This window comes from Alosa sapidissima, chromosome 4, assembly GCF_018492685.1.
Source record: "Alosa sapidissima isolate fAloSap1 chromosome 4, fAloSap1.pri, whole genome shotgun sequence".
NCBI lineage: Eukaryota > Metazoa > Chordata > Actinopteri > Clupeiformes > Clupeidae > Alosa > Alosa sapidissima.
The window spans coordinates 10,149,375-10,173,585 of record NC_055960.1 but is presented as its reverse complement, the minus strand read 5'-3'; the positions used below and the strand labels follow the sequence as shown (position 1 = coordinate 10,173,585).

Sequence of the window (24,211 nt, the reverse complement as noted above, 5' to 3'; positions counted from 1 at the left end):
AGCTGCACTCACTGTAGGCTCTGCTCCGTTCTCACTCAAGAGCAGAAAACACATACGCCCTTTTTCACACACACGCACATATACACACACTGCAGGAAATATGCACTATATTACTTTCATCTGATTGTTTGTTGTCGCTTTACTAAAGACACAAAATAAATACAAAGAGTGCATCAAAAAATATGTTTGTTTAAAAATGGTACGTGTATGATTAAAATTATGTGGTATGACTAATCAGCTCTAAAATTCCACTTTTTAATCTTCCCTTCACCAGGAAGTAAAAACAGCTCATAGAAAAGGACAACAAACAAACAAACACAAATAAAGTTTCAATCGAGTTAAAGGAGCATAAGTCCCAGGGTGAGCAGGACCATTCAATGAGATTACAATCTGGAGGGGCGGACGGTTACATAAGCCGGGCAAACGCGGAGCAGAGAGAGCGCCACTCGGGAAAACACAACAGCAGCAGCAGCAGCGCTGTAACCGTATTAACCCAAAATGTGCAGCAGACCTTGTGACTATGTGTTACCATAAATGGGTGATCTCATCTGTCCCTAGGTCAGACTCTACACACACACACACACCTGACCGACATATGATGGCCAAAAGACTGTCGTATGTGTGTGTGTGTATCTGCCTCTCTCTATGTGTGTGTGTTAGATTGGGCTGAGGATCAATACACAAGTTACACATACACCAGTTCTACTGCCACTGGACCCAGAGGTGGACAACCCTGGATTCAGACAGTAAGTCTGCCATGCACTCCTTCAGTGTACTTAACAGAGGGAAAGAACTGTCCTTATTAGCAGTAGCTGGTATAGTTAACAGCAGAAGAACTGTCCTTATTAGCAGTAGCTGGTATAGTTAACAGCAGAAGAACTGTCCTTATTAGCAGTAGCTGGTATAGTAAACAGCAGAAGAACTGTCCTTATTAGCAGTAGCTGGTATAGTAAACAGCGGGAAAAATGATTTGACAGGACTTCTCGAACGTGGGATGTCCACCTCCGGATTGGACCTGAACCCTGCTCAGCACAGTGACCCGGTCCATCCTACAGCGCCGATTAACAGCAGCTTGCTCCAGGACCCATGTGAACACCACACGCATGCCCGCGGGCCGGCTAGTTAGCCACTGTGTCTGATGGCCCAGTGTAAGGGTACCCAGTTAGACGGCGGAGGCCATCGTGTCTGATAGCCCAGTGTAAGGGTGCCCAGTTAGACGGCCAAGGCCACAGTGTCTGATAGCCCAGCGCAGGGCACGAAGGCCAGCGCGTAGTCCAGTGAGCTGGAGAGGGTGTGAGGAATGTAAGCCGAGGACTGCGGCAGTAAGTAGGTGAGGGCAGCAGGTGCCCTTTAGACTGTCTGGCGCGCATGTGCACGTCTCAAAGGGCAGCCGGGACACACAGATAATGTTGATGAATGTCTCTCTCTCTCTCACACACACACACACACACAGAGGCGCGTGGACAGACATAATATAATCCACAGGGCTGCTGAACTCACCTCCAGTGCCATCTCATACACTCTGCTGGCTCTGTGTGTGTGTGTGCAAAAAACACACACTGGAGAAAGAGGGCGAGGGTTAGAGAGGGCTGTCTAAATGCACGCCACTGGCAGTGGTACTGGTTTCCAGGAAATGGGCACCAACATTTTTGCCGAGAGAGCGAGCAAGAGCGGCGATCGCAGTGCCAGAGCAGTGACGCCACTATCGTGCCAGCCCCGACACCTGCCAGCCTCTTTCACAGGAAGTGCGGCAGGGTGGACGCCTCACAGACAGGTGGGGCGAGAGAGAATGCTCTTTCGCTTCAGAAAGGTCAATCTGTACCAACACCCCCCGCCCCCCCCTCTCTCCGCTCCCTCCCTCCGTGTCTCTCTCCCTCCATCTCTCTCTCTCTCTCTCCTGCTGCTATCCTGGCTCCTGGCATCAACTGGGGGATGTTATATAAGCTCTATTTATAACGGAGGCCAGGCAGGCAGAGAGGCAGAGAGGCAGAGAGGCAGGCAGGCGGGAGGCCGGGCGGGCGGGTGCAGTCGGCTGGCTGAGCACTGAAGCTGCTGCTGTAATCAGTGAGGGGGCCGCAGAGTGGCGCAGCGCCATGCCATGCCAAGCTGTGCCCAGCCCCGTCGCCACGGGAACCTTTTTCACTTGTGGGGGGTGTGAGGGGGTGGGGGCCTGAGGTGCTGGAGGAGGGTGCAGTGTTGCTGAATGCCCTTCACTTCTAGTGTCCTGCTTTCGTTTTGGTGGGAATAAAGGACAAAAGGAAGAAAGAACATCACACACACACACCCACACATCCACATCCACACACACACACACACACACACACGCACCTTGGTGTACATGTGTCCACACACGACTGAGTGATTTAATGCTTGCCTGCTTGGCTGCTGGTTCCATCTTTGTGTGGTGGTGATGTAACAGGCCTGGCTGTGCACGCTTCAGTTGCTACCGAGGTCTCTGGGCCAACTCCCTCTCTCCGCTCTCCATTTCATTTCAACATTCAGCACAACAAGTACTAGGGCTAGCTATGGAACTGCATTCAATGTCCATGAACCTACTGCGCATAGTGCATTTGCAACATGAAACTCATGTGCCCATTTTGATTTCCTGCATAAATGACCACGGTTATATCCTGCATAAATGACCACGGTTATTTCCTGCATTAATGACCACGGTTACATTTTCCATACTTTGAAAAGCACATCATGTTCCTGGGAGGGGGTGGGGTAGAGGTGTACATGACCCCAACATGTTGAGCTACTACAGTACAACGCTAGAGGACCTTGGGCCTGAATGTGTGGCCACGTCGGCACTGCATGCAAAGGGTCTCGTTTCAGAGTCAGCAACATGGGGAATTGCAATGTAATGCAAACTGCTAGGAAAAATGCCTTGTGAAAAGAAGCAGAGGTATTTTGAAACTGCCTGAAAATATTTGCTCAGCTCAACTGTACATCTAAACACACAGACACACAGACACACACACACACACACACACACACACACACACACAGACACAGACACAGACACAGGCATATTTGGGAGCTTCACATCATGGAGTGCGTGTGTGTGTGTGTGTGTGTGTGTGTGTGTGTGTGTGTGTGTGTGTGTGTGTGTGTGTGTGTGTGAGCAAACTGTAAAATCAGGTCTGTGCCAGATCTGAGGCCAAAGCTACTGTGTGCATTCCAGTTAAGTAACATGCCACCTGCTTCCCTACATGTTGTGTGTGTGTGTGTGTGTGTGAGTGTGTGTGTGTGTGTGTGTGTGTGTGTGTGTGTGTGTATGTATGTGTGTGTGAGTGTGAGTGTGTGTGTTGAAAGGTGACTGAGGAAGGGAGGGGGCAGAGTGCGGTATTCAGGGGGCCTTAGCAGGGTATCCTTGCCCCCACCCCTTATGCAACAGAGTGATATATGCGCACGCAGTCGTGCACACAAGCACGCATACACATGCATGCGTGCACACACACTCACAGTACATACTGTACATTCACAAATAACAATGTGCGGGGAATTAACACCATCAGGGCTTCCATAGGTTACCTAAAGAGGGTTAGTTTTACGCATGATCCGTTTGGGCTGTGGCCATCCATTGTGCTCTGTGAATGACTTGTGCTGTGTTGTGTGTGGCGGTCATAGAGCAGTGGTGTTTTCACTGAGCAGTATAGGTCTATATAGGTCACAAGCTAATAATTAACTGTGGTGCTGTGGATAGCGACAGGTGTGCAGAGTGACCTGAAAGCTCTGAAATCAGAGAACTGCATGATGATGATGGTGGGTGGGTGGGTGGGTGGTGGTGGTGGTGGGGGGGGGGGGGGGGGGGGGGGGGGGGGGGGGGGCTTCACCGAACGACACACACATACACACACACAGACAAACACTACACAAACATGTCAATTGTGCACACTTTACACTTACAGAGAGATAAACACAGAGACACACACACACACACACACACAAACACAACAGGTCTTAAAGGAGAGTGCTACCTCCGTTCACGCCCCCTGTGCTTCCCCGCCCTGCCCCTTCCCCTCGGCCTACTAGCAGAAGGAGTAATCCCAGCTGCCATATCTGACACTTCTATTAATACTTTTCTTAGCAACCTCCGAGGCTTCGTGTGGGCCAACTTTGGGGAAGGTGGGGTACTGGGCGGATGAATGGACTCTTAAGCGTCTGCTTCAGATAGCTGGACTTGAGTGTCCCCTCACTCCGTTTTTTGTTCGATTTTTCAAGTCGCAGACCCAGACACCACACATATTAGCAATGGGGCCTCTGTGATGATATTAGGTGGAAACTATGCCTTCACCCTTTGCCACAGCGATGACGCTGAACAGGTAGGTGTGCAGTGGTGGTGGCGGAAGGGCTGAAAATGAGTTGGGGATCAACCTTCTGTGCCAGATAAACCACCTTTCAGTTTCCTGTGCTCAACGGCAGCAAACAGCACTAGCAGCAGACGTGATGCATGATGACTGACCTTTAAGACAGCAACAAAGCAATGTACAGTATGCTAGCCATGCCTGTCTAGCCTGTGGCTAAGAATAACATGGCCCAATATGATCGGCACAGCAGAATTTCTGCCAGTTTTGGCCTGATGTCTCAGCTTACACTATAAAAGTGTAAAAAAGAGCATTTTATAGATGTGTGAGTGGAGTGTGTGTGTGTGTGTGGCCTACCCTAAGCAGAAGAAGAGGACAGCCAGGCTAATGGACTGGGTGGCACAGTGTCACCAAGGCCCTGATACAGTCTGTGTCCTCGTAGGCTTTGTGCCCACACATAGACCCACGCACTGCCAGGAGCACGGGTGTCCATTTCAGTCAACGGTCAGCCAGGCTTCCACAACACATGCACGTTTGCTCACACACACACGGCTGTGAGGCACTGAGCATTTTCAGTGCAGACGGATGGCTGAGGCCTGCTCTGCCAGTGTGGAGAAGACCCCTGGCCTTCAGGCCAACCACGTCAGAGAGTCCGGCCTTTAAAGGGTGCGAGGCACAGAGGTGCACCAGCAGCAGATATCAATCTCAAAAAAGCCCCCCAGCCTCCATCCTCCCCCATTCATTTCATTCACCATGGAAACACACGTGTCGTTCCGTTGCATTTTTCCTACGCCTAAATACTCCCTCTGTCATTCTCAGACTGACTGACTGACTGAGTGTGTGTGTGTGTGTGTGTGTGTGTGTGTGCGCATTGCTCCGGCCAACGTGAAATGAAACTGGCCAAAGCCGCAGCGCAGCCCCCGTCACAGTGGGAGCTCAGGGGAGCGTTCCCAAAACCCTGGACTTAAGCGCCGTGGAAGTGAAAGGGAGGCGGCCGGACGAGGAACAGATGCTGAGCTGCTGTTTGCACTTATTTCCGAGGGGCCAGCAGCAGTCGAGGAAAAAAAAAAAAAAAAAAAAAGAGAGAAAACGTTCCACGTCCACGACCGTCCTTGTTTTCGCTCTCGCTCTTCACAAAACCGTAAACGGTCAGCAGACACGAGAAGAGAAACTGAAGGGATCGCCACACTGGGGCCATTTAGGGAAGAGAGGCTAGGGGGCAAGAAAGGGACACTGTTCACCAACTTGGCGAGAGGGAGAGAGAGAGAAAACGTGGATGCTTCTCCTTCTACCAAAAAAAAAACTTTCCACCCTGGCTTTGCCATGGGAAAGCACCTAATTAGAATGGCTGGTAGGCCCACATCTAGAGGGGAGGAGAGGCTGTTTGGTGTCGCGGGAAGGTGGGGAGTGTTAACCTCCCGGAGTGTGTGGAGAGGAGAGGAGAGGAGAGGAGAGGAGAGGAGAGGAGGATAGCCCAGAAGGCCTGTGGGGAGGCTGGACGAACCCGGGGCTATGACCTGGCCCACTTCTCTTTGTACTCAGTAACACATTTTCTTTATAACCCCCCCCCCCCCCCCCTCTCTGTCTTCCATCACTTGATACCTTCTCTCCTTCGGGATTGTTGTTTCTGGTGTGCTTACAATCCCAGATTAAAAACAAACAAACAAACAAACAACCTGGTTGGCTAACATGTTTTCCTTTTTTTTTCTTCCCCTCTCCTTTTTTGTCCTGCTTTTCCCCTCTGCCAGGAACAGAAAACAAGAGGGCCTCAGTGTGTCCCTGCAAGAAGGGGGCAGTGGTCCTCAGGCATTATGCAACATGAGAGAAATGTGATGCGTCCGCTGATATGTTTTTGATTCACTCAGCGCCATACGTGACCCGGCAACAAAGAACGCTTGTCCTCTGGAAAGAGGGTGGGGTGGGGGTGGGTGGGTGAGGGGGGGGGGGGGGGGGGGCTGTGAAGAAGAGAGTGGAAGGGAGGGAGTGAGCAGAGGGAGGGAGCGAGAGCCAGAGTGAGAGAGAGAAAAAACATCAGGCAGAGATTATGCAACCAGTGTGCGCTCGCAAAGGTCTTGGAGGTCATGGAGGCCCACTTAGCTCTGCGACGAGGGAGGGGGCCGACGGCATGAAGAGCTCGCCAGAAATACCCCCCCCCCCACCCACATGTCAGTCCTTATTCCCCATCCCCGCTAACCAGCGCACTAATGTGTTCCGCTACAGCGGTGGTGCCCAGTATCGGTGACTCACCATCACCATGGAAACCATTACGCTCTACTGAGAGGAGAGGAGAGGAGAGGGAGAGAGAGGAGAGGGAAAAAAGAACTGAGAACAGAGGAGAGAGGAGGTTATATGTGTCCAAGCTAGCTGCGAGCAGGCCAAGGCCCAGGGCTGAGGCTGACGTTCCTCTCCCTACATCTGACAGACAGCAGAGAGAGCCCCTCCCCAGGTGGGGGCAGAGCAGCTGGTGCTGGGGTCTTGGTAGGTTGGAGTGAAAGTTGATTGGTGCAACAGCTATTCTCAAAAAAAAAAAGTGAAAAAACAAAAACAACAACAACTACTGTTTTACCATGAAAAGGGAAGCAAAATGGTGGGGAACCGCAACAAGAAAAAGAAAGTATACTCAGAATCAAACAGTGCAGTAATTCCCCTCTGAAGTGTGGCTGTTTTTTTTTTTTTTTTAATTTTCAAGCGCGGGACACCACTCATCACTTCCTCTGCCCTCTTTCTCTCTCTCTCTCTCTCTGAGACTCCACAGACAGGCCTGCTTTCATGTGGCCATGCGCTGGCATAGATGACACTGCAGACACACCGGCTCCTGCATCTGATCTCTGCAGCACCTGCGGGAGCGGATGGGAATGTGCAGTCTAGACCCGGTCCCACGCGAGTTACTCATCTCAAACACACACACACACAGACACACACTGTCATCGGTCGCCCTCCGTGCCACCAAATTCTCAGAAATCTGCTGCTTTGCATGACGCCTCCAGGTTGTTTACGCTTTCCCTGAATGTGCCCATTATTTTTACAAAACTGAGCATTTAATGGAGCTGGTTAGAAAGCAAGAAAAACACAAGTCATTAGAGAGCATGTGATTCTCCCCACGTTTGCAGAGCCACCGGGGCTGAGCGCACAGGAGGGTGTGGCCCTTTGGGTAGAGAGGGGTAGAGGGGATTCTGGAGTGGGCAGACAGAAGGAGGTGCAGGAGGAGAAGGAGGTGGAGAAGGAGGTGCAGGAGGAGGAGGAGAAGGCGAAGGAGGAGAAGAAGTGGTGGGGGAGAGGGAGAAGGAGGAGTAGCAGGAGGAAAAGGAGGAGTAGAAAAAGACCTAGGAAGAGAAAAAAGAGGGGGAGGAGGAGGAGGAGGAGGAGGGGGGGGCAGGGTGACTAGCGCTGCTCCCGGCTTTGCCCTCCTTTCAGGGAGCACAGGATGACCTAGTTAGCGGCGGGCCGCAGTGTTTTTCTGCGCTGCGCTGCGCTGTGCGTGCAGCAGCCGGCCGCTTATGTAACGCCGGTCATGTGAGCGTCTTTGTGAGAGAGGCTATGGGAAGCCAGGCTATCATCAGGTAGAATGGCTATGCAAATACAAGCCGATTATGCAACAGGCCTGTTTGTGCAAGCATCCACCCACCCACACACACACACACACACACAAATCCTGCCAAGCTGGGAAATGTAATTGCCCTACAATCAGTTTTGCAGTCAACCAACCAATCCCCCCCCTCTCCTTCTTCTCCTCTCTTCCCCCGTTCAGCTTGCCTCCCCTGTTCCCAACCTTGCTGTGAGGTTAGCAGAGTGTGTGCCGTTGTCATGGCAACCCCCTTCTTCCCTTGGCTGGCTCTGGCCAGACAATGACGAGCTCCACACTTGGATCTCTCCCAGCCTGCTCCACACTTGGATCGCTCCCAGCCAGCGGATGTCTGTGGGCTCTCCTCTCAGCAGCTCCCTCTGTCGCCTTCTCTCCTCTCCTCCTAACTCCTCTCTTCCTTGCTCTCCTCCTCCCTCCTCTCTTCTCCTCCTCACTCCTCTCTTTTCCTCTCCTCCTTGCTCTCCCCCTTTCCTCGGAGGCTCCTTTCTCTCCTGCATCGATGACATGCTCTTCCGGTCTCTTCTAAGCAAAATCTCACACATTTTCAAGACCAGATCTAGCCAAATGCATGCATATCGAAACGTATTTTTTATTTTTTATTGGGCCCTGTGATGAAAAGCTGAATAGCTTTATGCATGCCTGGTGGTTTTATATTATGATTGCAAAGGCAAAGGCACTACTACTTACATGCATGCAAGCATGCAGCAAACAGGACCTGCCTGTTTTCTGTGTTTGTTAAGGAAGAACAGACATTGTCTGTCAACAAACATAAACAAACATCAATGCTTCAGAATAGTTTTTGGGGAGGTGCTTAAGCCTAGCCTGGTGTTACCATCCTATGTACTTCCGGCCAAAATTTGATGATTTCAGCCTAGCACGTAGTCTGGCCCAATCCACAGTATGCGGTTCGCGTACGACCGCGCCAATCAGCAAACAGTTGAGTGATGACGCGGAACTTGCCTGCCGAGTTGCTTGTAGTCCAGCGAAGCTTGTAGTTCAACAGCATAGCAACAATGGCGACGGAGGAAGAGACGCCAGAAGCTATCCGCGAAGTTGTCTCAACTCTCGAGGGCATCACGCGATTAAAGCAGGAACAAGAGGCTTGTCTTGTCAATTTTATAAATGGCAAGGACGTCTTATAACTCTCCTTCCAACTGGCTTTGGGAAAAGTTTGATTTATCAGATGGTGATAGCTAAACCTAAACGCACAAGTGTAGGCTACTACATGCATCACTACTTATCATGTTTTCAAATAAACGTTTGCTGCTCGTTATTCTCCTCCCTACTCTCAAATTACCTTAACAAAATCAATGCAGCATAGGCCTACTTAAGGAATGGAATGTTAGCTACTAGCTACCCTACCGAGCGGGGCTCAAGGCGAGGCGGTGTGTCTTGACGTGAGCTAGCCGGTTACCGAGCGGAGCTCAAGGCAAGGCTGCTGTGATTGTGCTCGACTGTGGCAGAGCTGGGCTCCAGGCGAGGCTACCGTGCTTGTGGACAGTAACGTTAGCCAGTCGCCGAGCGTGGCTCAAGGCAGGCTGCGTTGTTTTATGCCGAACAACTGTTGGTTTAACTGAGCAAGCTCCAGGTTAAATAACACGTAGGTCGTCAGTACAGTCCAACTTATCCGAGAGTGTAGTCTGAACAGCCCGTGGAGAACGAAGTAAGCTCCGACGAAGTCACCGGGCTGCGTAGAACAACAATCGTCTGATAAGCGGCGAGAAGAGATAGGAGGGAAAACTGGCGTGTGACAAGAGCTGATATAATCTCGGCGACGTGACGCTTTTGGTATACAAATCTCGGTCTGTGGCTGGCGCAAGTTAGAGATATCCACTACGAAGAGACTGCCCTGGCGGTCAGGTAGCCTGCATACTAGCCAGCGGTCTGTTTACTACTGAGAGCAGAAGTGGGAAGCGTAACGGTACCGATCCACTTGTACGACACGTCATACGCATGGGGTCGCGCTGCCTGCCCTCGTTCAGTCCTGTGTGGACGTTTTGTTTAAAATGTCAGTTACCAGCTCATACTCAGTTCGTTTTAACGTATCTTAAAGCAACACCAAAGAACTTTCCCTCTGTCGCACGCACGCTATTTGTTTATCCAGCACCGGCTTTGCAAATAATGATGTCCACAGACAAGGTAGAATATTTTGCATGACTTATAAAAGTACGATGTATTGCGACATCAGATGCAAGTCAAATTTGTAGTTTCTTATGTCTCATTCCATCGAACTATAGATCCGCTACCCGATCTGGCAAACTTACATAGTGCGGTTATAGCCGATAGAGGGCTGCGAAGTGAATGCAGAAGTGCCGTTCACCCTGTTACGAGTTGATGAACCACTGAAACGATTTTGGAAACATTATTTTAAGGTGTTTTTCCACAAATGGACCACAATTTTAGGCATATACTTAACAGTATACAACACATTAATAGCCTAAACAAACTATGCAAGCCATTTCGAAATCCTGTTTTATTTAAACTACTCAATGCAATCCTCACCAGAAACACCAACAGTCAATATATTAATCCAAATCCTAGTTTCGTTTGTTTTATGGCCTACTGGGTGGTCGTGGAAGAGATCGTTAAAACATTATTTGTCTTGTAAGCGGAACCAAAGTTTCACAGGCACTGTTGTGGTAGTACAAAGGACCTACAACCTCGTGCTTTCATTGGATAGCCGCCTCGCGTACAACGGATTCATTTGCATAAAGCTGGGCATCGGCCAGCTTTTTGACGCGCGACATTATTTCAAATGCAGCGCTGCCTTCCCGGATTGCTTTGCGGGCGCGTTAAAGTCGCTTGACGTCACCCATAGGACTAGAGTGGAATGCGACAAGACAAAATGAAGTGAAGTACAAGTGGATCTGTACCGTACCGGCTCCTACACACAGCTGCGTGCATCGCGTTGCTGGAGACGCATCCCATTCACTTTACATGGGCTCACGTGATCCGTTGCCGAACTGAATTGTGGGTCCGTTGCGTCGCGTTTCTCCCGTCGCTCGCGTTGAGAAGTTAAGCTGTTGCTGCACCGACAGATGGCACCGGCCAATCAAGCCAATCTACGGACGGCACCAACCAATCAAATTACGGTTATACTTCAAGTCATTTGCATAGCTACCGTCGGGAACACCCACTGGCATGCGTTGACGGAACGCAACTGTGTGTAGGAGCCGTAAGAGCCTGAAGCGGAAGTGGTAAGCGTAAGAGCCTGAACTCCGGCGCACAGCATACGTCATTACCAAACGTTGCTGATTGGCTAAGGGAACTCCAATGATTTTAAACCTCAAAATAAGCATCCGCCCATTACGGAGACAGATTATTATTACTTTGTTCCAGACTGTATGACGAAGAGAAACGTAGTCAGACCAGGCTAGCTTAAGCCCTGTACTATAACTACCATTAACTATCATGCAGCCGACTATATTCATTTGCCCAAATTCCTCAATCAACTGTGTTTTCTAAAAATGTATTAGATTGTAAAAGTGCATGGAATAATTTAATTATAGAATAAATTATTTAAAAATAAATTAATTAATAAATTAACTAGATGTATCGCAAAGCGGTAAAAAATATGACCGCCGCTCAGTCCTGCACACTTTCCGCAAAAATAAATCACGCTTGTCAACTTGTAACATAGCTTGTGCTCTTATGCAGTGAGCTAACTATAGGGACAGTATGCCCAGGGGAGCTGGGGGTTAGGTTCCTTGCTCAGGGACAAAATGGTGGCAAAATGGTTGACTGAACTACTAATGTCAGGTATTCCACACAGAACGGATAAAGCATAAAACACTAGACCACCACCACCCAATATGGACGGCGATGTACACACCAACCCCAGGGAAAGGTGGCATATGAGTGACCACGTTTGCGGAGGCAGTGGAGCTCCTGTCAAGGGCCTGTACCTGGATGACAGTGTTGCCTCCCTCCAGCAGGGCGATGGCCAGCAGGATGCTCTCCTGAAAGATGCGGTCGCTGGTGGCATTCATGATGAGATCGATGACCAGGTCCGACGCGCCCTCCTTGTCCAGATGGCACTGCACCTCGGCCAGGCTCATCTCCCCGCGGCTCACGCTGGAACCCACTCCGGCGCCTCCACGTGCAAAGGCAAGCCAGCGACAAGAAAGAGAAAGACAGATCATAAAATTATGCAAGGCAAATGTAAGCCCTAGGATGGTTTGTGCAGCACCCTCAACAAGGAAGAAGGAGACGCCAAGACAACATACTGTAGCAGTTGATCTGATTGATCTAATGCAGATTATGTAACACATTCTGCTAAAATGGGGGTTTGATTCATTCAGTTTGATTCATCTCAATAAACTTGAATGATTTCTTAGCCATCGTCGGTTTAGTGATCGACATATTTTTTCATTGAACTTTATATGATTTGTGCACAACTATGAGGACAGTTGCATAAAAGTGCCAGAAACAGCAGCTGTAATCCTGTCCTCCTGCTTTTCTCTTGGCAGCTGCAGGTGGGTCCCTAAGCAACTCGCCCAAGAAGTGGGCTTTCTGTCTCCTGGCAACAGTGGCGTGCGGCACAAGTCGCCGGAACTGGGTCTTATTACGTGGGAAACGCTGCATCTAATGAGCGGTGACACGGATGGGCAAGGAGAGGAGGGGGCGGCAGGACGGATGGATATCGATGTGCGACTGTGCACGCATTAAGCACATATGCTTCCAGCGGCCGTGCCCACTCAAGGTCTGCGATAGGCTATGTGGGGCTACGAGCGGGCGCGATGGCTCATGCGTCTTCAAGCAGCACCGATGCCTTTCGTTTCGCTTCAGAGAAAAAGAAGGGGGAAGGGGGGCACGCACTCAAACAACTCTGATGAGTCAACTGTTGCATAAGTGTACTCACCAGACACACAGACACAGACAGATACACACTAAAACACACACACACACACCTGTCAGAGCCTTGCCCTGTCCTCCGGGGCTGAGCGGCCCATTACTGAAGCTCGTCAGGCTGTCGCGGCGGCCCCCTGGCTTGTTGTTGCCATAGTAACGGTTCACCAGAATCTGCCTCAGCGCTTCACCCTTTGGCGGGAAGAAGAAGAGCGGTCAGGGCATGTGTGTGTGTGTGTGTGTGTGTGTGTGTGTGTGTGTGTGTGTGTGTGTGTGTAGACCAAGGAGGTAAAAGCATCCACACACACACAAATGCAATCCCCCCCCCCACACACACACAAGTTCATCTTCCTCTGACGGATTCTGTGTCATGCCAGTGCTTGTAAGAGACACAGTGACGGGACCGTCTGTCTGTCTGTGTGTGTTATTTGCATATCTGTCAGACCGTTAGTCCCAGGGATGTAGTGGTTGAAGAGGTGGGTAAACTACGAATTCTGCGATCTCGGTAAGGTGGACTGTGCATGCGGTATCAGATTTTTTAAAAAGGCATTCAGAACATGTTTGATGATGGTGGAGGTTATTGTGAAATGTTTATAACAATACCAGTGGTAGGCCTATTAAATGGTTCCTAGAGTGTTGATGAGTGTACATATTGGGAATATAGGATAATATTGGATAATACAGTGTGATTATCATTTTTGAATGTTAAAAAGTGAGTAAACTCTTTTGAGAGGTGGATAAACTCTAATAAGAGGTGGGTAAACTCTATTTCTGAAATTTCAGAGATGGATAAATTGTGTTTACTTGCGTTTAGCCTCCACTACATCCCTGGTTAGTCCGATTGATTTCAAACATGGAAGGTGCCACGCTACAGGCATGAGTAAGTGCAGTGCCAAGTTTGTTTGGATAAGTAATGCAAAATATGTTGTTAAATATATTGGCACACGTTGGGTTTCTCCGCTCTAGTGTAGCCACTCCCCCTCTCACACAGCACAGTGTAGGGCCAGAGACGGAGAGGGTAAGTGGAGTTTTGGCAGCACTGAATCAGGGCACATCAAGGGTCAAGATACAAGATGTTTGGATGATTATCATGTCTGATGTCAACAATAAAGATTCCCTGTATGCAGTTTGCTTGCATAAAATGATTCAGCGGACACGCCAAACAGACACAGGTATGCAGCTGATCTTCAAAATAACATAACAATTATGTACAATAAACTGACAGTTTGAATAGCACAAGCTACTTTGGACTTGAGACTGAATAAACAAACGACAATTCCGGCTGCAAGGTCCCAAATTGTTAGACTGTTTTTGAATCACATCGTTGCAAAACTCATTTGATGATGCATCTTTCTAAAAAATGGTTTGTCTTTATTATTAAGTTATTTAGTAGGCTAAATACAGTATATAGCCTTACATGAAAGCTTTAGGCTTATGTCATTTTGATCAGCTACAGCTATAATATAATATTCAGTATTCATTATACTGAATGGAATGATGTTCTTTCCTATCATCCTATTTTTAAAGCAGGCCTGCCTTCGGGCATGTAATTGTGCTACGGGTTTACTACAGGAACGGCATGTTTGAACGGGCACCTCACTAGTCATGTCAAAGTGGTGGACTTCATAAAGAAAAAATAACATGACAAGTTTTTCTTCATCAGCTCCAAAGGAAACAAAACCGTGATTCTGTGAAATCCCTACATTTTGGTCTCCCATTCCGACCACCCAAGGTACATATACTGCTAAATATCAGTCCATTAAGATGTGTGAGTCATGTGAGTGAAACTACAGTATAATAAAAAGTCTAAAGGATATAGTCCCCCTCCACCCCCACAGACCCACAAAAATGTCTCGACTCTTGGCCTGTTTACTGTCAGTTGGCTTTTCTGCTCTGAACTTTGACCCTGGTTGGGAGCAGAGGGGACGAAGTCTTTGAGAAAACCCAGAGTGACCTTTCCATTCCACGCCAACCCGACCCTTCTTTCTGGACTGAGGCATGCCCCCGTCTCCACACGGGTGAAACCACATGATTTTTACACACACACACACACACCCCTCTCTCTCTTCCCACTCTTTCACACCATCATGTCTCTCCATTCATTCCCCTCCTCCCTCTCTTCTAATCAACTATCCACGTTTGGGCACACCGAAATGTCCAAGCAGGCCTTGCCCCCTTTGGCACGGCGTACAGGGCCTTTGCCAGCGGCCCGTGACTCAGGCCGGGTATAGTATTTAGTATTTATCAGGCGTGTGCAGCAGGCCAGTTAGTAGGAGCTGGTGCCTCATGCTGCAGGGACTGCCAGGAGAGAGAGAGCGTGAAGGGGGTCGGGTGGGGGGTGAGGGTGGGGGCAGGGGTGGACGTCTCTGTGGACGGACGCTCGTTGGAGCAGGGTTGACCTACCCTCTTCTGATCTTCCAGTTGCTTCTGCGGCTGGTTTGGGTCAAGCTCCTGTGAGTGAGGTGAGTAAGCAGAAAGCGGAAATAAAAAAAAAAGGAAATAATGAAATAATAAACAAACAATTCAAATTAATTGAAAAGGAACAAAAATGCAACAAAAAAATAACAGAAAAATAATAGAAAAAAAAATAAATGAAAAGAAACAAAATGTTGGAAAACAATAAGGGAAAAAGGGGTTAATACTGTGCAGATTAGTCACTTTCCTGACATGCAGAGAACTAGGGCAGATTACATCATGCAGTTTAGTGAGGGACGTGCCGTGTGGGGGTGGAGGGAGGGGGGGTGCTCAGGACATAATCGTGCAAGGCTAGGTAAAAGACACCGGTTCTCACACAACTGGCCACAGGTTACACACCAACAACAGCAAGAATGAATGAAACAACACAAAGACCAAAACTAATGTCAGGCCTGGTAAACGTGTTTATTTTCACCATGAGAATTCAAGAATGTGAATTTAAAAAGAGAGAGAGAGAGAGAGAGAGAGAGAGAGAGAGAGAGAGAGAGAGAGAGAATATCTCTCTAACACAGTTTTTTTTTTCCAGCTTGTGCAGCTCGAATGGAACCATGTTAATTACATAAGCGCACAACGGGGCCTGGCAGAGGGGGAAACTCAGGGCAGAAGGAAAAAAGAAAAGAAAAATGCTTCATCTACATTACATAATAGAGGCGCTGTACTACTGACACAGTATAAGCCCATGCTCCCATCTGTCATGGAAAAACACCCAGCCCGCTTTCCAATGCACTCAGTCACTCCGCCCTCCCCTTCCCTAAACTCCCTGCACAATCCCAAAACACACCAGGAACACTCACACACACACACACACACACAGAGATAAAGGTCAGAATACGGCATCTGTGTGCAAAACTTTGGATGAATGTGGGCATGAGTATGGGCAGGAAGGAAGAAGGGCCACTGAAACGAGGTCAGCTGACAATTTAATTACAGAGCCACGGAGGGAAAGCAGGGATGAGGGGGGTTGAAAGAGAGAGAGAGAGAGAGAGAGAGAGAAATAAAAGAGAGAGAAAAAGGTACAGTGAAAGTTGGACTATTTCCCCCCCCCTTTGAATGATCACGGGAAGATGGTATGCAATGACCTACAGCCATCCACTATGGTAAAGCGTCTACTACGGCATGAACAAGGAAACAAATGATTTCTACTGTCTGCAACCACCCATATTTGCCAGGCAGGAGGGGGGGTGGGGGGACGGTCACCCCCCACAAATATGGGTGTTGAACACACCTCTGCAGGGACTTCGGGCTCAGGTGGAGGGACCAGCTGATTGGAGATAAAAAAGGATCGAGGGTTAGTCAGCGGCGCGACTCATAGTCCCCCCGCCCCCAAAACACACACCACCACAAAATAAAGTCACCAGGAGCCTAACCTGCTCAGGACGAAGACCTTGCACCTTTCCTGAGAACTTGCCTAGTGAGGGCTGATTGAGAAACCTGTCGTGCGCCTAAACACACAATACAAGCGCGTGACTCCACAGGCCATAGCCCACGAAGAAAGAAAGAAAGAAAGAAAGAAAGAAAGAAAGAAAGAAAGAGAGAGAGAAAAAGAAAGAGAGAGCATGTGTTTGCGAGATCGACAAACATTGCCTTATTTGCCATGAGGGAGTGCAAGGCGGTGTTGGCCTGAGCGCTACTTCCAGGCACTGCTAGAGGGTTGCATTGCATTGCATCCCTCCCAAAAACAACAATCAGCAAGACGAGCTACACAGCGCCACAAAACATGCATATGTACACAGTCAACAGACCAAGGACGGGAGAGGGCCGACCTTGTATGCTGCAAGGAAGCCAGCGGCGGTCAAGACTAGTCCCCTGGAAGTGATGATGAGGTGGTGGAAAGCCCCCCCCCCCCCCCCCACGCAAAGATCACACAATCGACCACAGTGGAAGGGAAGTGGCCGTACACTGTAGGTGAGGTGTAGATGTAGATCTTGCGAGATCGACAGGAGGAACGCGTCTGATGTGAAGGTGAATGTGAAACGTCCTCACACAACCACAATCCCAAGCCCTTACACTAGACTAGACTGCTAGTGAGGCATATTCATGACTGAATAAAGACAGTGGAAAACACAGAAGCAGACTCGAATCCATGCAGGTGTATAAACACAGGTGTCGCCAAAAAGTTTGTTGAGTAAAGAAAGGAAAAAAATAAAAATAAATGTGACACTGATTTCGACACAACACAGAGTGTGCTGTGGGGTGGTGAATAATTACCATAAAAACACTTTGAAACTCCGATCAGATAATAATCACATAACCATCACACATGGCCTTGCAGAAGCGTCAGCAGAAGCTCACAATCAGAGGCACGCTGCTATTCTTTTGCAGAAGCAGCGGTAGCGCGCTACAGCCATGCTGCTTGGTGGAGGAGTGCGCACCCAACCCATGGGTTAAAATTAACCCAATTACTGTGACGCACGACATGTTGTGTCTGAGTAATTGTGATACCAGGCAGGAATCTCCCCATTTCAGCCTTCCTAATAAAAGTGCACACTGAAAATCTTCCACCGCACAGCACACACACACACACACAAACACACACACATCCTGCATTTAAAATTAGCACAACAAATCAATCAAAATTAGACACTTTTGTCTTCACTTCCTCATGCCTGGCTTCATCAGAACTGTGCAAGCCTATGTCAGTTTCCGATTCACAGTCATTTCAAAGGCACCTTCAGGGGCGTCCTGCGTCCTTGGTAAAAAAAATGTGGTGTTTGTCAGAGGCGGAATCTGTGATAAAGACCTCATCGCAAAAGGTTTCACTTTGAATAAGGAGTATCAGCTGATACTGATTCCATGCATCACTTGAAGCCAGAGATATAACAGTACTCTTGTTCATGCATTTGTATGTTACTGTCATGGGTGTCTCAGATGCACAGTCATATGTCCCATCGCAATGCTTTCCGGCAAGGAGGGAATACAATTTCCTTAATAATAAAAACACACACATACACACACACACATGCGTGTGTGTATACTGTATGTGTGTGTGTACGTGTGTGTGTGTGTGTATGTGTATGTGTGTGTGGGATGTGTGGATACATATCAATCAATCTCGCTATGCATCTATTCCAAGATCTATTACATCAAGGTTAAGGTCATTTGCAGACATCTGCTAGTAGGAGCAGTGTAGTATGAATTTCCTCAACAAAAGTCTTCCCCCTTACTAGTGAGGACATTGGGAAGATCACTGCATGCCGTCTCCCTTCCTGGTGTTGACGCCATCCCACGCTAGAAGCCCCTCAGGGATGAGCAGAGGGCGGGAGGGAGGCGCGATAGACAGACCGAGTCGGAGCAACAGAGAAAGAGAGAGGGAGGGAGGGAGTGAGAGAGGTGGAGGGAGAGAGAGAGAGAGAGCAAGAGAGAGATCATGTGGGAAGCTTCATGGCCTCTTTTCCTCGAGTCTGGCACGGTTGCATCAGACTCCAGCCCCAGAAGGGAGGCTGCTGGCAAAGCTGAAACGGTTAACAGGTGCCACTCTCCGTTGAGCTGTGGTAGGATGAGGAGGACCAAATCCCCACCCCTACACCCATCACCCCCCCCTCCCCACCCAACCACCCCACACACAACCGCCTTGAACCCGAGTACAGTCCCACGGGTGCACCCACGCCCCTCCGATTGCTTCGGCACAAGGTGCTGCCAGTATCTTTCTGTAAACAGCTCTGCCACACTTTTATTGGCAATTACTGCTGAAGGTCACACATCAGTGGAGTCTGAATTCCAGGGAAAAGGGAAAAAAAAAGAGAAGAGAAGAGAAGAGAAGAGAAGAGAGAGGGGGGGGGGAGGTAAAAAAAGGAAAAAGAAGAACGGCGTGCCTTATGTAACCGCTGCCTGAGAGCTGGCGGGAGCCCAAGAATCGTGCTGCACGCAGGGAGGCGGGGGGGGGGGGGGGGGGGGGGGAGAGATCAGGAGGAAAACTGGGACATTGCTGCACGAGGGCCTGGGGAAATCACACAGCATCCCCTGCTGGAGGCTAGCGGTACTGCAAGTGAGGAGAAGGGGGCAGTGAGGGCTGACTGGCTAACTGGCTGGAATCTCCATGCGGCTGAGGACAGCCGAGGACAGACAGCTCAGACTGACGAATACAGCGGAGGAGAGAAACAGGGAAGGTGGAAAAACGGAGAGAGGCAGAGGGAGAGGGAAGAGTGAAAAAACAGGTGAGCAGCCAGAGAGGAGAGGGGGGGAGAGAGGGAGAGAGAGAGAGAGAGAAAGAAAGAAAGAAAGAAAGAAAGAAAGAGAGAGAGAGAGAGAGAGAGAGAAGCAGGGGAGTCCTGTTGTCAGGGATAGCCCAGAGCTTTTCATTGGTGGCTGTTGAAAACAACAGCGTGAGCGAGGGGAGCAGCCATGAGGCTGTGCAGGCAGATGCAGGCAGCAGATCCCCCACACTGCTCCTGTTACAGCCTCTCCCTTACATAAGCTGGACATCGCGCCTCAGACCTAATGCCACGTTATCTCAACCAGCGGGGCCTATTACATCACACAAGAGGGCATTATCCCTATACCACACACACACACACACACACACACACACACACAGAGATGATGCGACACAATACAAAACACTCATACACAAAAAAACAACAACATAGGCACAGAAGTCAACAAAGCTCATCAATTGTAAACAACTCGCCTACATCCATACACACAAGCCTGTGCACATAAACAGAGTGCGAGCGTCAGAGCGGAGGGGTGGTCAACGATATGTAGAGTGGCTCTAGCTGTCCTGTCCTGTCCACACACACACACACGATCGGCCTTTCCTGGAGCTTTGCTTCTGCTCTGCTCCACTCTTATGTAACGGCCGCACGCTCAGCAAAGGGGGAAGTGTGGGCTCTGCTTTCAGGCTTGAGGGTGTAAGTGTGTGTGTGTGTGTGTGTGAGAGAGGGATGCTTGGACAGGGACTGGATCTGGTGTGTGTGTGTGTGTGAGAAAGGGGGGGGGGTGCATGGACAGGGACTGGATCTGGTGTGAGTGTGTGTGTGTGTGCTGGGGACACTGTGTCCTGGTGGGGTGTTCTCCAGGGCACACCAAAGGGTTGGGGGCCAGGGGAGACTGGCTGAAGAGTGGATGTATATTGTGCACGACATGTCTTACACATTCTTTAGGCGTTGCATGAGTAGGCTCTGAGAAGATAGCATGTCAGTCAAGTCAGTAATTGTGATTGGCTAGGCTGTGTTTTGAGCGTGTGTGTGTGTGTGTATGGAAGGGGGTTCTGTATGGGGATGTGAATGAACTTTCCCTGGGATCTCACATGCCAAGAGGGAGGTTAGGTCAGTACAAACAGAGAAGGAGAGATACACAGATGGAGAGTGTGTGTGTGTGTGTGTGTGTGTGTGTGTGTGTGTGTGTGTGTGTGTGTGTGTGTGTGTGTGTGTGTGTGTGTGTGTGTGTGTGTGTGTGTGTGTGTGTGTGTGTGTGTGGCAGGGAGGGAGGCAAACAGATATGAGACAGAGAGCTCCTGGCAGAAACACACACAGCCGCAACTGTCACTGATGGAACAGTGTGGAGACAAGACATTGAGCACACGACAGCCAATGAGCTTGCTGTAAACAAACTGTAGTTTCTGATTCAATATAAATATATAAATATTATTATTATTATTTAGTAGTAATTGCCCAGGACTACGGGCAGAAATGAGTAATATTTGCTACAACCTGGCACAATGCATTTTTCCATGTTTTGTACAAGGTTAATGTTTTTGTGCATTGTATCTGCTGAAATAAATTACAATCACAATTACAATAGTAGTAAGTTATCATCCTCATCATAGAATAATAATTAAAAACACAAATTAAAAAAGAATTTTGCACTGGTCAAGCAGAAAGAACTATGCTTTGAGCTTCCATCACATGCAAATGTAAACTTTATTTGACTTTGCTGGAGGAAGTGAAGTAGAGTGGACCGATGTGCAACCTTTGATAAGGGGAGATGGCTCAAACCCTGTGGCCTTGATCCGACCCCATGGGGCTCACAATGCATCTGCCGCCACTGAGAAGTGCCGAGCCGAGCACACATGAAACCACATCCTCCTCGTCTAACAAAAAAAAGTCGACACAGACAGACCCGGACGCCCACGCCACGCGCAGAGGCATGTGTGAAAAACACACACACGCACATATGCGTCCACAAACACGCACACACACACATACAGTATGCACACACACGCACACACGCAAACACACACACACTAACACACACACGCACGCACGGACACACACGCACACAAGCACACACATGCACACACACGCACAGGGGGAATGGATCATGTTTCTTTCCTCGAAGATGTGCAGGAATGAGTGTTCTATTAATACGCACACCTGCTTTCCAAATAGGGGCTCAGAGCCTGTGTGGGCTGCTTACACATCCAGGCAGAGATCACACAACCCCCCCCCCCCCCCCCACCCCCCCGGCCCCAGCCCGCCCCCCAAACCCAAACTGAGGCCCCATCGTCAGGCAGCCAAACCCATGCAGGACTGTCCCAGGCCAGCTGGACTCCAGGGGAATGACTTCCTGGAGCTGAAGATATGTACACTATTTGCTTTACTGGTTTTTGCGGCCGTGCAATACCATCTTCATAAAGAGATGATGGATGTTTGTTTACAAAACTCTCCAACCTTTTTTTTTGTTTGTTCCTAATTCGATTTAATTTTAATTTAAAGATTTTAAAATAACTAATTTAAATACACAAAGAAACCGTTTAAGAGAAAATAACAAGTTTAAACCAAGGGTAAATTAGGTGGCAATGGGATCTCAAATCAATCACCAAAAAAGGACAGGAAAAAGAAACAATGATGTTCATTGCTTAACTTCAATATTTCAACACCTCATCAATACATCTTGACCCTGTGGTCAGTGACTTGTAAATGCGACTACACCCACTATGCTCTTTTGCAGACCTCTTGACCCCACCTTCATGATGTTAACACACATCCTAACAGTCCGACACCATCGAAAATAACTCTGTAGAGTAGAGTAGATGATGGCCTGGCTGGAGGCCAGCATCGAAAAAGAGTAAAAAATATATATAGCCGCAAGCGGCGATGGCGGGCCCGAGCACCTGTGGTCCACGACCCATGACGTTTCATAATGCAACAATGCACTCACATGTGGTGCGTTTGCCAAATGCAGATATCTGATGTGTGTGCTATTTGTTTTTGCAATTTTTATGCGTTGAAATCACTTCCTGTTGGGTGTGACGATGTACAGCGATGATATTCGCTAGGTGGCGCTACACCACAAGTATGTGGGGTACAATGATGTGCTTTGAAGTAATCAATTGATGACACACATTTTGTGATATGCAGTGCAACAATTAGTTATCCTAAAGACTCCTTTCAGTCTACCCACTTTGGTGGGGGCATGACCCCTTCCCCTTATATTCGTCTTAAGCGTCCAACATACTCGCCACACCCGACCGGTAGCACGACAATGTGACGTCACAGGAGCGCCGTAACCATTTATACTCGCGCGCGGTGGTCGCGACACTAGTTGCAATATTCTCCTGAACAGAGGTGTCACTGTTGTGAAAAGGCTAACGCTAACTACGTTACACAGTAGAAGAAGCTGCAGTAAGAAACACTAGCTAGCCTCTGTGATGGTACTTGGCCAAGTACCAATGGGCCAAGCCTTGGTCCCTGGCAGCTTTCGGGCACCTGTTGAGTGTGCCAAATATCATGAGTTTTCGCCAATGGGAACCACCTCAAAAAAGGCAAAGTGCGACAGGATATTCCCGACTATAGACCCTTTCAAGAGAGTTCCATTATCAGCATAATAGTTGGCCCCACAAGGCTTACGTTTTAACATTCCATATGTTATCTTAATGCAGAGGAAGTAGATTGGGAACCAGATAGAACGTTCAAGCATTGTTTTTGTTTTTATTGTTGAAAGGGTCTATAACAATAATAATCCTTACAGAAACAATAGGGCCTTGCGCCCTTCGGTGCTCGGGCCCTAATAATAATATACAAATATAATCAAATAAAATCACAGGCACTATCTGTATTCTGCTTTAAGTGCTAGACCTGTGGGTGGCACAATGGCAGTGGATTGTCAGATTCATCATTATGAGTGTGGGCAGGAATGAAGCAACTGGCAACTGGCCATTTTATATACACTGCAGTGGAGAAACGTGATCACATGTGCAGAGCCTGGCAGCACAAGCATGTCGCATCCAGACCTGGAACGTAGCATGATGGTGGTGTGTGTGTGTGTGTGTTGGGAGGGGGGTTAAGGTTGCCACACTGGTATAAGCACATGCCACACAGCAGCTAGCAGGAGTAATCACTAGAGGTGTGACTGTGTGTAGTGAGTTTGCAGTTGGGGGGGGGGGCAGACACAAGTCACAATATAACTCAACTAAAAAGTTGCAGCAACAATGTCAACACCACCAACTACGACTACAAACTAGAGCAGGAAATTGACAAATCCGCTAGTTTGGAAAACAACAACAACTAAAACAACAACAGCAATAGCAACACAAGCAGATCTACAGGGGCGCCTGGGTGATAGTCGCAAGCCAAAGCAACAAAACGGATGGAAGAAAGAAAAGTCAACCTCAGCCACTTCCATCTCATCATCAAAGGTAATCAACTGGAAGAGAAAGAGTAGAAGCAGAGTTAGTACGGGGGGAGGGGATGGGGGTTAAAGGTTAAAGAGGATTCACAGGGTGGGGTTGAGGTGAGAAAAAAAAAAAAAAAAAAAAAAAAAAAAAAAAAAACAACATCCCAACTCATAAATATTCCAAAATGCCCATTCGGTAGCATTAGTCTGTTAGTATCTGCAGAGTTAATAGTAGGCCCTGAAGCAAGGGTCAGTGTACAGTGGACACATAACAAAGCAGGCTTGAGGGTGGGGGTCAACATTACCATTAGCTAGTGACTTGCATATTAGCATATTAGTGCTGGCTTGAGGGTGGGGGGTTAACATTAACATTAGCTAGTGATTTGCACATTAGCATATTAGTGCTGGGAACTTTACACAAAGCCAATGAGAACCAAATAAT

The 24,211-nt window shown here is 48.6% G+C and overlaps 1 protein-coding gene across 9 annotated transcripts in view; it reads right to left on the bottom strand.

Annotated features, from left to right (window-relative positions):
• itpr1b (inositol 1,4,5-trisphosphate receptor, type 1b) overlaps positions 1-24,211 on the bottom strand; it is a 127,986-nt gene that overhangs the window by 44,772 nt on the left and 59,003 nt on the right. For 4 of the 9 annotated variants that reach the window (XM_042088140.1, XM_042088138.1, XM_042088139.1 and 1 more), the window contains 6 exons: positions 23,764-23,799; positions 16,581-16,655; positions 16,439-16,474; positions 15,142-15,189; positions 12,801-12,930; positions 11,796-11,983 (listed from right to left, as the gene is read on the bottom strand). In XM_042088140.1, the coding sequence (XP_041944074.1) occupies positions 11,796-11,983; positions 12,801-12,930; positions 15,142-15,189; positions 16,439-16,474; positions 16,581-16,655; positions 23,764-23,799 (513 nt within the window). The remainder of the gene's footprint in view (positions 1-11,795; positions 11,984-12,800; positions 12,931-15,141; positions 15,190-16,438; positions 16,475-16,580; positions 16,656-23,763; positions 23,800-24,211) is intronic. The other 5 variants (XM_042088142.1, XM_042088143.1, XM_042088144.1 and 2 more) reach the window with 2 other exon arrangements.